This window comes from Amblyomma americanum, chromosome 2 (genome assembly GCF_052857255.1).
Source record: "Amblyomma americanum isolate KBUSLIRL-KWMA chromosome 2, ASM5285725v1, whole genome shotgun sequence".
Classification (NCBI taxonomy): Eukaryota; Metazoa; Arthropoda; class Arachnida; order Ixodida; family Ixodidae; genus Amblyomma; species Amblyomma americanum.
Window position 1 is genome coordinate 212,203,759 of NC_135498.1, and position 13,485 is coordinate 212,217,243.

The 13,485-nt window shown below is 48.8% G+C and overlaps 1 protein-coding gene across 3 annotated transcripts in view; it reads right to left on the reverse strand.

Annotated features, from left to right (window-relative positions):
- Positions 1–4,852: 4,852 nt before the first annotated feature.
- Positions 4,853–13,485, reverse strand: part of LOC144122125 (CUE domain-containing protein 1) — a 280,883-nt gene continuing 272,250 nt past the window's right edge. For 2 of the 3 annotated variants that reach the window (XM_077655663.1, XM_077655664.1), the window contains exon 10: positions 4,853–5,745. In XM_077655663.1, the coding sequence (XP_077511789.1) occupies positions 5,497–5,745 (249 nt within the window). In that variant the 3' untranslated portion in view covers positions 4,853–5,496. Of the gene's footprint in view, positions 7,782–13,485 lie in introns of all 3 variants that reach the window. The other variant, XM_077655665.1, reaches the window with a different exon arrangement.

Genomic DNA, 13,485 nt, shown 5'->3' on the forward strand with positions numbered 1-13,485 from the left:
TAAGCAGACCTCCCCCGTCAATTACCTCATCGAACCCCTTACTCCGCCCACTGATCATCGTCGCCGAGACCGTGAAAGTGTCCACACGGACCGCCTCCAACCATACTACGACCCCGCCGTCGTCACATCACCCTAGGCCGCCAGGATGGTGCCTTTTCGCCCGGGGAAAGTTGTAAGACAGGCCTTTGGCACCCGAACCAACGGCGGCTAGCGCTTAGGGAGGAAGACACGTGAAAAACGTTCTGACACAACAAGCAACGTACCTCCCCATGTGCGCCCAGAAAGGATGGTATGTCAAAGTCCCAGTACAACATTCTTCAAACGTTTCCACACCGTAGAGGCAGGACATAGAAACACACGCAAAAGGTAAGTGCTCCCAACAAGGGTAATAATAATTGTTTTTTGGGGAAAGGAAATGGCGCAGTATGTCTCATATATCGTTGGACACCTGAACCGCGCGGTAAGGGATAAAGGGGGAGTGAAAGGAAGAAAGAGGGCGTAGTGGAGGGCTCCGGAATAATTTCGACCACATCGCGCAGCACACGGGTGCCTTAGCGCGGCCGGGAGAGATATTCGGAGGCCCACCACACTCTTACTGCGAGTGCCCATGGATTAACCTGCTCTATCTACCTACATTGCTGTCCTGTCGCGGCGGTATAGTTTGTGTTATGTTTGCGTCGCTAGTGACCCCCCCCCCCCCCCCACCACCGGAGTATTTGTGCCTTGATCTCGTCTCCCACGCTGTATTGTGCCGCACGCGCGGTTTGCTGTACCGTGGGTGTGGCGCGCCAGGGTACCTACGTCAAGACTTTCCTCCTTCCCGTCTGGCTCCAAGCAGTCTTACCTCCACACTTAGTCAAGAAAATAAAAAGGGGGTTTAACGAGGATGTAACGCGTATGTTTGAGCGTTCCCTATGCCGTGAGAAGGCGTTGGACAGAAGGCTGCGTTGAATTCATAGTTTTTACCTGTTGCAGCCTTTTATTTCATCCCGGGGTTTCCGTTGGCAACTTTGTCAAGGTATGTTGGTTTATGCCCATTTTATCATTTTCGCCTAGTAGAATTACATTTTTTTGTTCCTGTTTTGATAGCACGTCGCAGAGCTTACTGCGAAGCTCGTGCGAGAAGCAAGCGAGAGGGGGGTTTCAACCTGCAGAAAATCCGCGACCTGAAACCGCGTATCTGCAGCGCCCGCCCATCACGTCTTTTTTTTTTTGGCACCCAAGTTGCTATTTAATGCATTTGCTTCTGCATGTGCATATATGCTTTTGTACCCCTTAGAATGTTTGCTTAAGGTGCATCAACTTTCAGCCTGTATTATGTTTCCATTGCTTCCTTTCTTCAGATTTCTCAGAGCTAGAGAAAAGTTCCGCCGTTATTATATGCTGCTGCTGTAGTGCTACGTACAGTACATTGTATGTTAAATGGTGCATACATATACGTCTGCTGTTTGTATTTATTTAAATGCAAGGAGCACGTCTAATCAACTGAAATTACATCTGCATTGTGCTGCTATTTCCTGTTATATGAGCGAGATAGGGCGATTTTTTGAATTCATATTTCGTTTGTAAATTCTAGCACATTTCATGTAAACAGGGAAGTCCAGGATGGCCGAGCCAGCATGAATTCACATGAATAGACAGATCTATTACACCACCTGTAACATAAGCATGTGCCTGAAATTTGGCACATATGTGCACTTAGATGCCTGAAGGCTGCATGAAAAAGGAGAAATAATTTTATAGAGCAAGAGCCGAGAAATCGAGCATTAACCTTTTGGGGCTTTCCGTGGGACGCACAACTTTTTGGACACTGCTAGTTAGTTGGGATGTTTTTTGGATGTGTTCGGGGAAAATGAGCACCTCCTGGGGAGATTCCAAACGCGTCCCGAAGGGCTATTTTTGGGAGATTTTGAGGAGGTTTTATGTTCGTTGGGATGCTCGTGCATGCTCTGGACTGATCACTGCCTCTGGTCTGTACCTGGACTGTACCACTAGTCGTTCGCGACGCAGTGCCTTGGAAGACGCCCTGCATTACATTACTATTATAATTACTATTATTATTAGCGCAAGCACTAATCCGATGGGTACTAACCCCGACCAAAATCCTCCGTTGTCTGTTCATGTTGTCTGCTCGCCTAGCGCGAGTGCTTCATCCCACAGCACTGCCCACTCATTGTTATCTTCAGCAGAAAAAATCCGTCATTTCACACTGATTCAAATGTAGTAAACATTCTCTGTATTTTTTAAGTTGCAAAGCATGCTGAGGAATGTCACCAGTTGGCCTGTTCTTTTACGTCAGAATCCCAAAGCCACGAAAAGCATTGCTACGATAAAGATCAGATGCCATACATTTTTCCTGCTGGATCACCAATTTGGCTCAAGGTTTCATGCATACCACCGCGACTGTCTTCGAAATTTCGCACTGAATATCATGGCCCTTATCGAATCGTCCAGCAGATGTCCCCTGTAAATTACATCATAGAGCCGCTTACACCCTTTTCAGACTTGCGTCATATCGCGGCTGAGAAACTTTCCACTCACGCCTGCTACCCCACCATCGCCATAGGTCGCCAGGGTGGCTCCTCTTCGTATTGTGCCCAGGAAGGTGATGACGAATGTTTGGCAAATGCAGCACGAAAAAATACAAGGATGAAAAGCAAGATCACACACAGGAGTGCTGATCTTGTTTTTTGTCCTTGTCCCTTCTCCCGCTGTGTTTGCGAAACATGCACCCACTCCAACTCTAGCATTTCCATGACGGTGACAAAGAAGAAGCGTTGCACGATGCACAAGATCACTGCTTTGGTCAGACTGGCTGTGTTTTGCATTGCCTGCTGTTTAGCTTTTTGTGTATTACATCCTGTTTCATGTGTACAAACCCCCTTACAGCTTATGTTTATGCTGCTTTATCATTTTGTTTTAATGCAAGGTGCGAGCAGATTTATCTTGAATGAATGGTCGCAGCAAGGTGCCATAATTCTACATTGTTCGAGATTGTGGTGGTTGCTTTGCACGCCATATTAAAGGTCTTTGTCAGTTTTAACTCTCTCATGCATACAGACTTCATGTGAGGACACGTATTTATCCTACTAAAAAAATTCTTCCAAATGCTTGGTGTCCTCATTCATTCATATAATATTTATTGACAAGTATGGCCTGAAGCCTAAGTGAAAGAAATGGGAGATTAAATAGTAGAATAAACACTTGTCCTCAAAAGAGGGCCGCATATATGTTAAAGGGGCTCTAAAAGAGGCTCAAATAAAGTTGCGGTATGCCTGGGATGTTAAAGCACCCTGCATCAGGAATATTGTCCAGAAAGAATTTTTTAATGCGCTTTGCAAAAGCCAAGTTATCTCTAGTCAAAGTTTGAATTTTAGTATTCGCGCCTTTCCCTCTTCTCTCATCACTTGTTGCACGCTGGAAGGTCGGCACTTCTACGCAGGCCCCACCTCCGGTGGCAGAGCTTCCTGACCTGCCAGAGCTATGCGGCTTAGTGGCCGCGGCCATGGCAGCTGCCTGACATCTGAAGGAATCAAACTAATAGGCACATCTCAACTTGTATACGCATGTACGAGCGATGGAGGAGGGTGCGAGCATGAAAAAGTCACCGGGAAGGGCTCGCCAACTTTCCTGTATAATTGTGGGTCCTCTGCTGCATTTAGAACTGTATTATTTGGCTCTGATGTTCATAACAATGCAATGCAGCAATTGAGAGAGTTGATGTGCTCTCCTTGGAAGGTGTTTCAGAGCCCCTTTAATATGATTACATGGATTGGCATGAAGTCCATAATACCTGCAACGCTTCCATATGCATGGCAGGATTGAACAGCACACACCGGACGAGGACACAAGGAGACAAACGACGAGACATGGGTGCAGTTTTTTGTCAGGGGCAGAGAAAAGAACTTTAACACTCGCCCATTGTCCGATCTTTTTTAGGTGGCGGGAGAAGCCGTGTATACGTACGGGATTACAGCGCTGTTTAGGGCAAGGTTGAAAGGTGATAGTGTCTTTTGAACAGATGCGGTTGAGAATGACTTCTGCGACACTGACCAGGACATGAGTAAAGAACCATGCAGCTCTGAGATGCAGAATCCATTCGTTGCAGCCGACAGTCCTAAGCTTGGGGCAAGACTTGTTTAGAGCGTTTCTCAAGCAAAATCCTGCGATACCCCTCTTTACAAGGTTAGAATGGGATGACCTGAACGGCAGCAGTGGATACCTGTGCGTGGCTCATATGTCCATAAAATCTGCTCGTCACGATGTAAAAGTTTGATGTCAAGAAATCTAAAGCTATCGTCCAAAGGCACCTCATGGGTTATTTCTAGCAGCGATAAGCCAGCACATACAAAGGCTAGTGTGTTTGTTACCAATAAATTAAAAGGGTCAGGAATATCAGGAAATAATCCACATACCTAAAAATCTGGGTAATTTTAAAATTCGTAAGGTAGGCACAGAGGCCTCTGTAAAGTCCTGCTAAAAATAAGTTACTGAAAATGGGGGGCAATGCAGGAGCCAATACAAATTCCCTCCTTCTGAAGATAAGGGCGCCCCTCCCATTGGATACACGTTGACCGGAGGTAAAAACAAAAGTTCTAAAAAGCCACTGCTTGATGTTCCTGTCTCATTCAGAAAAGCTACAGTGCCAAACCTGTGAATACAGTCCTGGACGCAAGAAAGCAAATTCTACTGAGGCAGTGAATAGAAAAGGTCCCTAATGTCTACGCTTATGTCTCGTCGTTACTCTCCTTGTGTCCTCGTCTTGTGTGCGCTGTTCAATCCTTCTATGCAATACCAACATGCCCAAGCTGCCATGTTAGTGAGTTCCATATGCACCAGCGTAAGGAAGCAGTAGCTCTCGCAATGTGCTGTTTATTCAATGCATTCTCACAATAGTGTTTGCAACAAAAAAGAAATCGTTGGCAAAGAACTCGCATGAAATGGTGTGAAAGTTGCTGCTTATCCAGCAGCTAAGCATGATGCTACCAAATTCTGCAACTTGCAAAGCAATGCCAGTCAATGAATCTCATTTAATTCTTTTTCAAAGACCAATTAGTGGCCTTCCCAACGTTTCCATCAAGCTCTTCCAAGCGGAATGGGTATAAAAGCAAGGCTGTGAAAGTGATGATGTACAGCAGAACTTCATTAATTCCAAGCCCATCGGACCACATAAAAATATTCAAATTAGGCGGGCTTTAGAATGCGAAACTGAGGCAAAACTAAAAGAGAGAAGCACGAAACATTGTTCAACCATTTGAAGCACTTTCGAGTTGCTACCATTGGACTAAGCAAAGCTGTGATCAAGTGCTTAACGATTAACTCCTCCCTCGGCAGGAGCTCGTTTAAACTCATCGCTGTCACAGTGTCATTGCCGGTTTCAACATCCATAAAACACAGTCTGCACTGTTAGCTGGTGCTCTTATACCTCAACATACATTGACACATGTCCCTAGTGCCAGGCCCTACACTCCCTAATGTGGGGCCAAACTAAACAACCTACAGATGTAAAAACATGTCTTTTGAGCGGTGGGAGGCACTGCTGACCAGCGATAACCTGGAGGACCAATGGCCTTTATCCAACAGGTCCGCAGGGCAGTTCAAGCCAGTGGAGCCCTGGAATAAGGGCCCCACCCATAAGCTCAAGCAACTTTTGTTTAATAAAGTTTTTCCTCCTTCTCCTCGACATTCTTGGCGCACGTGCGGGGCGGCGGCCAAAGTCGGATGCGCCAGGGTAGTGGCATTGCCCTAAAAAATATGCGCAGAAGAGCCTTCAATACATGCAGCGGTCGACTGAAAAGGTGAATGAGAATTAAGATAGCGCGCATACTCCACCAGCGAACCGCGGGTGATACAGTACTGAGAAGTTCGGCACGGTGCGCGATATGTGTGAAATAGAAAATATAGGTAGCCTGGCGGGCGGCACTAAAATTGTTCCATTGCGCATCTAAAAACTGCTGCTACACCCTGCAGCCATCAAGCACTTGGGCTTTATTCCCACCGTAACCCGGTTAGCTGACGCATGCAACATGTGGCTTGGACAGAGCTCGAATGTGGGTGGCGTAGACATGCACTACGGATACGCCTGAAAAAGGCTTGCTCCTCTCACCAGGCTCTATGTTACAGCACAGCAAACTCCTTCGCGTGTTGCCTGGATTACCAAATGGGGTCAGGCACCAGCAAAGTGCACAGGGTCACTTTGCCTGGCATGACATCACAGTGCCGTGTGATATTGATACGGCACTATTGATCGCAGTGGCTGCAACTCTCCATGCAATAGTACGTAAAGCAGTCTAATCAAGCACCGTGTTGGCGACCTCCAAGGAGCAAAAAATCTGCGAATAATGTGAGAACTTCACCTGGCGGCATGTCAGCCGCTTGCCCATGCGGCGAAGGACATCAGCCAATGGTGGGCACAATTAGTTCTTGTCCCCGCACTCGCTGGCCACCAACGCCATCCAATTTTGCAATCACTGTCATTGCAACCATTATCAAAACAATTATTTGTGAGGATCTTTCCTGTTACAGATAGAATGCACATGACCAAATCTATAATCAAAGCTAGCAGATGTCCTTGTAGCGCCATTGGTGACATTGTATGAAAACAGTGACAATGCCATGCATAGCGCGGTGGCTTCTCAAGTGAAGTGAATGCAAGCAAATGCTGCTTACAGCCAGTGCAAGCAGTTTTGAATTCTCCACTAAAATTAACATTACAAACTGTGGAACCACAGGAATCCTACCAATTATCCGGGATTTCGAATTAACCGAGATGGAATTATCGGAACTTTTATATATAGGTGAAGTGCAGAATTAGAAAATCAAGAAATAGCGAGAACCATATGAAAAGCTGAAAAGTCAAAGTTACTTCTGAAAATGACACCGAACAGAAAATGAGATTACGAACAAAACACAATGCAGGTGGAACGCCTGTCAGAGTGCCACCGCCTAAGTGTCAAGGTGGGCTGGAGTGTCTTCACAGCCTCCTCTTTTCAAGTGAAGTCAAATTTTCAATGAAGCATATTACACATAAGGTCTGTCTGATCATAGCTAATGCAGCTTCAAAAGTGAACAGCACAGAGAAGTAAAGTGCAGCTGCTAAGCTGCAGCTCATATGCAGTGTCTGATGGCCATCCTACATCATTTCATCTGTACAACTTTCGAATGTTGTACACGTGTGTGAGATGAAGTTTTCATGTTGGTTAGGGTTAGTGGGCAATCCTTGTGGACGTTCACACTGCATAGAAAGGTTAACAAGAGAAGGAAAACCCAGTGACAAGAGCATGAAATTTGTGCTTTTACTGCTTGTTTTTTCCCTTCTGCCATGGCAACAAGGACAAAACATAAGTAGTTGCCAAGGGGGGCAATGTGACCAAACAAAATTAGCCGCTCCAACAAAGCAGGAGCTCTGTTCCCATGGTGTACCACCAGCTCTTTCAGCTGGCACACCAGGTGGCAGCAGCAGATGCAGAAAGAGCAGAAAGGCACAATCCCCTTCCTTCAGAGAACACTGACTAGCTTCACCAAAGGAAAATCAATTACACACTAAATATGAGCATGGGCTCCTAAGGCACCAAATGCGAAAAGACAAAAGCTGCCAACGAACGAACGGCAAAAACTGAGTACCTCTGCCTAGCACAACAATGCATGCTCCTGAACACACGTCAGATGAGGAGGAAAAAAAATTCAATAACGAAGCTAACAACAAAGACGGCACCTCAGTAGCAGAATTCTGGTCCACCTGCTGCTGCTTGGGGTAGCCATTATCACAAAATCACCGTGCACTGTGGGCAAACCAAAGTTGCATGTCACATTTCACAGCTACCAAATCCAATTTATACACTGAAAGGGAAATAGCTGGCGACCATTTGCGGAATGCACCATTCTTCACATTAACAATGTTAACGAAATGTGTGGCAAACAACTGTAATCCAAAATAAGCTATCAACTTACGAAGATGTAACACTGTTTCACCAGCGCACCTTTTTCAGTGGCATAATTGCTACGACAAAGGACAGGTGGGTTTGTTGTTTGCTCATGACTGCCTTAAAGTGCTTGTGTTTCCACCCTGTGCATTTGCCCCAAAAAAACCAAATAAAAACACAGTAGAACCACGTTGACACATCACCGGTTCACATGCTCAAAATACGTTCTTGTATCACACAATTTGCTGGCAACTACGCTTAAAATTTCTATAAATTTTGTTCCTGTAATACAGCAACCAACACCAGATATGCAAGTATACAAACAGGCCGAAAACAGGGGAATGCGACTTAAGGACTTAAATGCTGCAGCAGTCACCTGTCTGCAGTGCCTACATGCAAAGGGGCAAAGCATAAAAAAAAAGAAGAAATACCAACTGTGCACCAACATAATAGCAGGCTGTTCTTTTGGGGACATGAAGTGAAGAGGAGAAATGCAGCAGGTCCCTCGCAGTGCCGAAGGGCAAGGAATAGAGGCATCTGAAAACTACCATATGAGAGCACACTTAAGCTATGCCTTATGAGTATGACACAATAGCGTTAATGGGTCCATGCAAGTGGATTAGAGCCCTGGGAGTCCTCGTACCACTCCTGGTGCACAGCGGTTAAGAGACAGGCCACTGCCCTACCATGGTACTACCACCAGTGGGGCTTGTGTGACTCAGGTTGCTCCTAACCAATCATTAATTTAACTGCCACATAGAGCAGTCTGTGCTGGCGTAAAAAGATCACATGACCTGTCACGTATGTGGCCCACCTAGGTTGCTTCTCAGGAGATTTTTCGCTCATGCACAATGTTGGGTGTTCCGCTGAATGGGACCCTTAGAGCTATCGTGTTTAAACCCTTAATACCGGTGCCCCTAATCAGGGACTGTTCGGATCTGGGGAATGTGGCGTAAAGAGTAAGAATACCACAACAGCCAGGCACTACGGCAGCTTGCCCACAGTGTACTGCAGAGCACTTGTGCAAGGGACAAGGCATCCGAAAACAAGTGTGACGTTCCTTGTGTGTGCTACGAGGTTCCGCGTTCGACGGCGCGGCGTAGACGGAGACCCAGATGACAGCGGCATCATCAATTACCCAGCCATGCTCTTTGAGAGTGACAACCAGAACGAAGGGGTTTAAGCCCAACCGGACCCAACCGGACCCGCCGCCGCCGCCGCGGGGAAATGGGCTTTATCCTCCCCAATTGCTGTGGCGGTTCCAGGGGCGGCATCGTTTCGGCGGGCCTGGCCCCTCCCGAGCACATCCCAGGACAAGGGACCACTTTCCCGGCCGGTGACCCGCGGGAACTGTCAGTGGGCCAGAGCGCGCCTTACCTTGAGGAGCGAGTGTCAGTTGATGGATGGAGAGCGGAGGCCGGTGACCCGCGGGAACTGTCAGCGGGCCAGAGCGCGCCTTACCACAGCCGACGCTATGCGCTACCTCGAAGACAACCTTCTTTCCCTCGGACTCAACACGTGAGGAGGGCAAGACCATAAGTGCGGTGGTATGTTTGTGCGCCCAAGTGAAAGCCCTAGCCACCCTCCTTCCCCTCCGACGTGGGCGTCCTCACCCTAGGGAGTGTGGGGAGAAGAGGATATAAAAATCGACAAGCAGTACGGAAGAAGGACGCTCAGGACGACATCGTTCGCCAAGAGGGCCTTCAGCGCCGAAGCCCGACGGCGTGAAGCTTCTGCCAGCAACCGTTCGAGATCAACTCCGGAGCCCCTCCATCGTCCCCATGAAGTCGTCGGCACGTAAGCTCGGACGCCCCAGCCTCTGAATCTTAATCATGTATAATTATTGAATATATCTGTTTGTTTAAACTGAGCCATACGGTGTCTCTTTGCCTCTCCGTCCCGTGTGGACCTGCGCATTATGGGGGTCATCCCACTGGTGTCAGAAGTGGGGTCCCAAAAGCAAATGTCCTCTGAATGCTGCGACATTCATGACTTCAAAATTGTAATCAAAAGGGAATCACGGGACTGATTGTGGGACTTTTACCCCCATTTGAGAGGATTGAGGCACCGGAGGGCTTGAAAAAAAAAAAAATGTCTTTATCTGAGGGAGCTCCCACTCCACAGCCGTCGCTCGGAGCAAGCATGCTGGCATTAGGAAGCGTCATTCCGACGTTTACAGGAGATAAGACAGGGGTTCCAATCTGTGATTTCTTTTCCATGCTAGAAGAGATTGGGAAAATGGGGGGATGGTCCGATGCTCAAATGCTGGGAATGGCGAGGTGTAAGATGGCAGGAGCTGCTCATGATTTTGCATGGCGAGACGAAAAAGTAAAATCCACAAAATCATTTGCGGAATTTAAGAAGCTCGCGTTTGAGCATTTCGACACTGAACCACGTCACGTGCGGGTACAGAGGTTCCGTGACGCCGGACAGATGGTAGGGGAGGACGTGCGAACGTTTGCGTCGCGGCTTCAGCGCTTAGCACGCGATACGTTAAGCAGGGAGGAGGAAGGAGACCAGCTAAAGAAGAAATACGCGGAGGATATACTTAAAGAGGAAATGACCGCTTTGTTCGTGGCTGGTCTGCAAGACCCCGTGCGCCGGTTCGTGCTCTCGCGCAAGCCGAGCAATTTCGACCAAGCCGTGGAGGCCGCATTGGATGAGGAACGAAATGAGGCGTTAACGACAGCCGCAGCGAGAGTACACGTCATAGAGAGAGCGGTGCTCAACTCAGAGGTTGCTCTCTTGACAGAGCGGTTAGATCGCTTAGAACAGCAGGTGGAACGCCAGGTTGAAGCGCGCGCTCAACAGCGCCCATTCGCTGGAAACCGGAGACCGCCACAAAGCTACAGGCGCGGTATGCGAGATTTTGAAGAAATCGTATGCTTCGCTTGCCAGGGTCGCGGACACATCGCCAGGTTCTGCCAAAACGTGCGCCGTGGGGAGCCACAAAGAGAAGCAGGCGAGACACGCCCTAAGCAAGCCTACAGCGGGGCTCCAGATACCGAGACAAAAAACTAGATAGTCCTCCCCAGCCTGAGGAGCGTGGGGAGGGAGCAGTGGATGATGAGGTGGTGGTAGTTTGTGTGGCCGACGAGGCATGCCCTGTTGTGCGTTGCAAGTTAAATGGTTGTTGCATGGAATTGTTGATAGATACGGGGTCAAAGGTGACATTGCTTAAGGAGAGCAGTTTTAACACGCTTCGAAGGAAGGGGGACCGCGAGGTGTTGGAAGCGTCTGGTGGTATGGCAACCAAATTTGTAGGCATAACGGGGGATCCTCTTGGCATAAGTGGACTCTACCGGTTACACTTCTCTCTCGGCGGAATTGCATTGGAGCACCCCTGCTACGTATGCCCGGACACGGTGTCTCTGCCAAACGGAGTGTCAGGTATATTAGGGCAGGATTTTTTGAGAAAAGGGAAGGTAGTAGTCTCATTCTCTGAGGAAGAGGTTAATGCGGGCGGCTCAAAAGTTCCGTTTTTGAACAGGAGAGGGGCTGAGATTCGCATTACCGATATTGACACCCGTCAAACAGTGGGATCATTGGAGAAGGTATATTCGCGGGTTGCCGTCAGGCTGGTCGATGAGGCGGTCGTCCTTCCTTGGTCGGAGCACATTTTGTACGCGTTTGTGCCTTCAGATGTAGAGAGCGGCGCCGTGGGAGTGCTTGAGCCGGTCGACTCTCTCAGCAATGGCCTGAAGGCAGCCGCGTGCCTCGTGACAGTTAATGACGCCCACAGAGTGCCCCTACGGGTGGTTAACTGTAGCCAGCAGCCACTGAGCCTTCCCAAGAACAAAACATTGGCTTTCTTCACCTCTGCGATAGAGAAACGTGAGCCCACCGATACGGTACTCGCAACTGTAGAGCATGCTAGTCCTTCGGCTGCTCCAAAGGTGTCGTTCGATCTTTCTCACGTAAAATCCAGGGAGAGGGAGGCTCTGGCTGGTTTGCTGAACGACTACTCGGAGGTATTCGCCGCGTCCAACCTGGATTTGGGCTGCTGTGGCGTTATAAAGCACAGGATAGAAACCGGCACTTCATCGCCCGTTTACCAGCGTGCGTACAGGATTCCTTACTCCCAACGTGAGGAGATGGAGCGGCAGGTGCAGGACCTGATTGATCGCGGCATTGTCGAACACTCAAAGTCACCCTGGGGAGCACCAGCACTATTGGTGGAAAAGCCAGATGGCTCGTATCGATTGGTAGTGGACTACCGCAAACTAAATGCCGTAACTCGCATCGATCCATACCCCATCCCCAATATACAGGAGACGCTTTCTCAGCTGGGCTCTGCCAAGTACTTCACGGTAGTGGACATGGCGGCGGGATTCTGGCAGATAGCAATGGATCCGGCAGATGCCGAGAAAACGGCATTCAACACGCCCTCAGGGCACTATGAATAGAAAAGAATGCCGATGGGTCTGGCCAACAGCCCTGCTGTCTGGCAGAGAACCGCTGATGTTATCCTGGCAGGTCTTCTGGGGAGGCTGTGCTTCGTGTATATGGATGACATTATCATATACAGTGACAGTTTTGAGAACCATTTGCGCAATATTGAGCAGGTTTTGGTGCGACTAAGAGGAGCGGGTCTCAAGCTGAAGCCCTCTAAGTGCCAATTCCTCAAAAACGAGGTGAAATACCTCGGGCACGTTGTTTCAGCTGATGGCGTGCGACCGGACCCTGAGCAACTAAGGTGTGTCTCGGATTTTCCATCCCCGACTAGCGTCCGCCAGGTCCGGCAGTTTCTCGGCCTGATCGGTTACTACCGAAGGCACATAGAGGAGTTCGCCAAGCTCGCTAAGCCGCTCACCGCCTTAACAGCCAAAAATGTCGCCTTTCGCTGGGACGAAAACGCGGAGAATGCTTTTGGGGCCCTGAAAAGGAAGCTAATGAGTGCACCGCTGTTGCGCCACCCGGATTTTAATTTGCCCTTCGTTATGGCCACAGATGCGTCAAAGTTCGCAGTTGGTGCCGTGCTATCTCAGGTTATCGAGGGCAAAGAACATCCCGTTGCTTTTGCTAGCCGACAGCTGAGCCCCACAGAGCAAAAGTACGGAGCTACGGAAAGGGAGTGCCTCGCCGTTGTCTGGGCAGTAAAGCACTTCAGATGCTACCTTTACGGCCGCAAATTCAAGCTAGTCACAGACTGCCATCCTCTGAAATGGGTGATGAGTGTCAGGGACCCTAGCTCGCGACTCGCTAGATGGAATCTACACCTGCAGGAATACTGCTTTGAAGTTGAGCACAAGTCAGGAAAGACACATCTGAATGCTGATGCACTCAGCCGCACAGCTGCCGTGGCAGCTATAGATGAGTTTGTCCCCGTAGTCGACCCCGCCGAATTACGCACAGAGCAGTGCAAAAATCCTGACCTGAAGCGAATAATCGAAAGCTTAGAGGGCGCACCGTCTCACCCCGAACAGCTAGGTTATTTCATTGGCAAAGACGGCACCCTGTGTCGGCACACGAGGCCAACCAGGAAAGGGAGACCAGAGAAAACCGCTTGGGAGAGAGTCGTCATACCTCGGTCGTGGACAGAAAGGGTTCTTCGCGCGTTTCA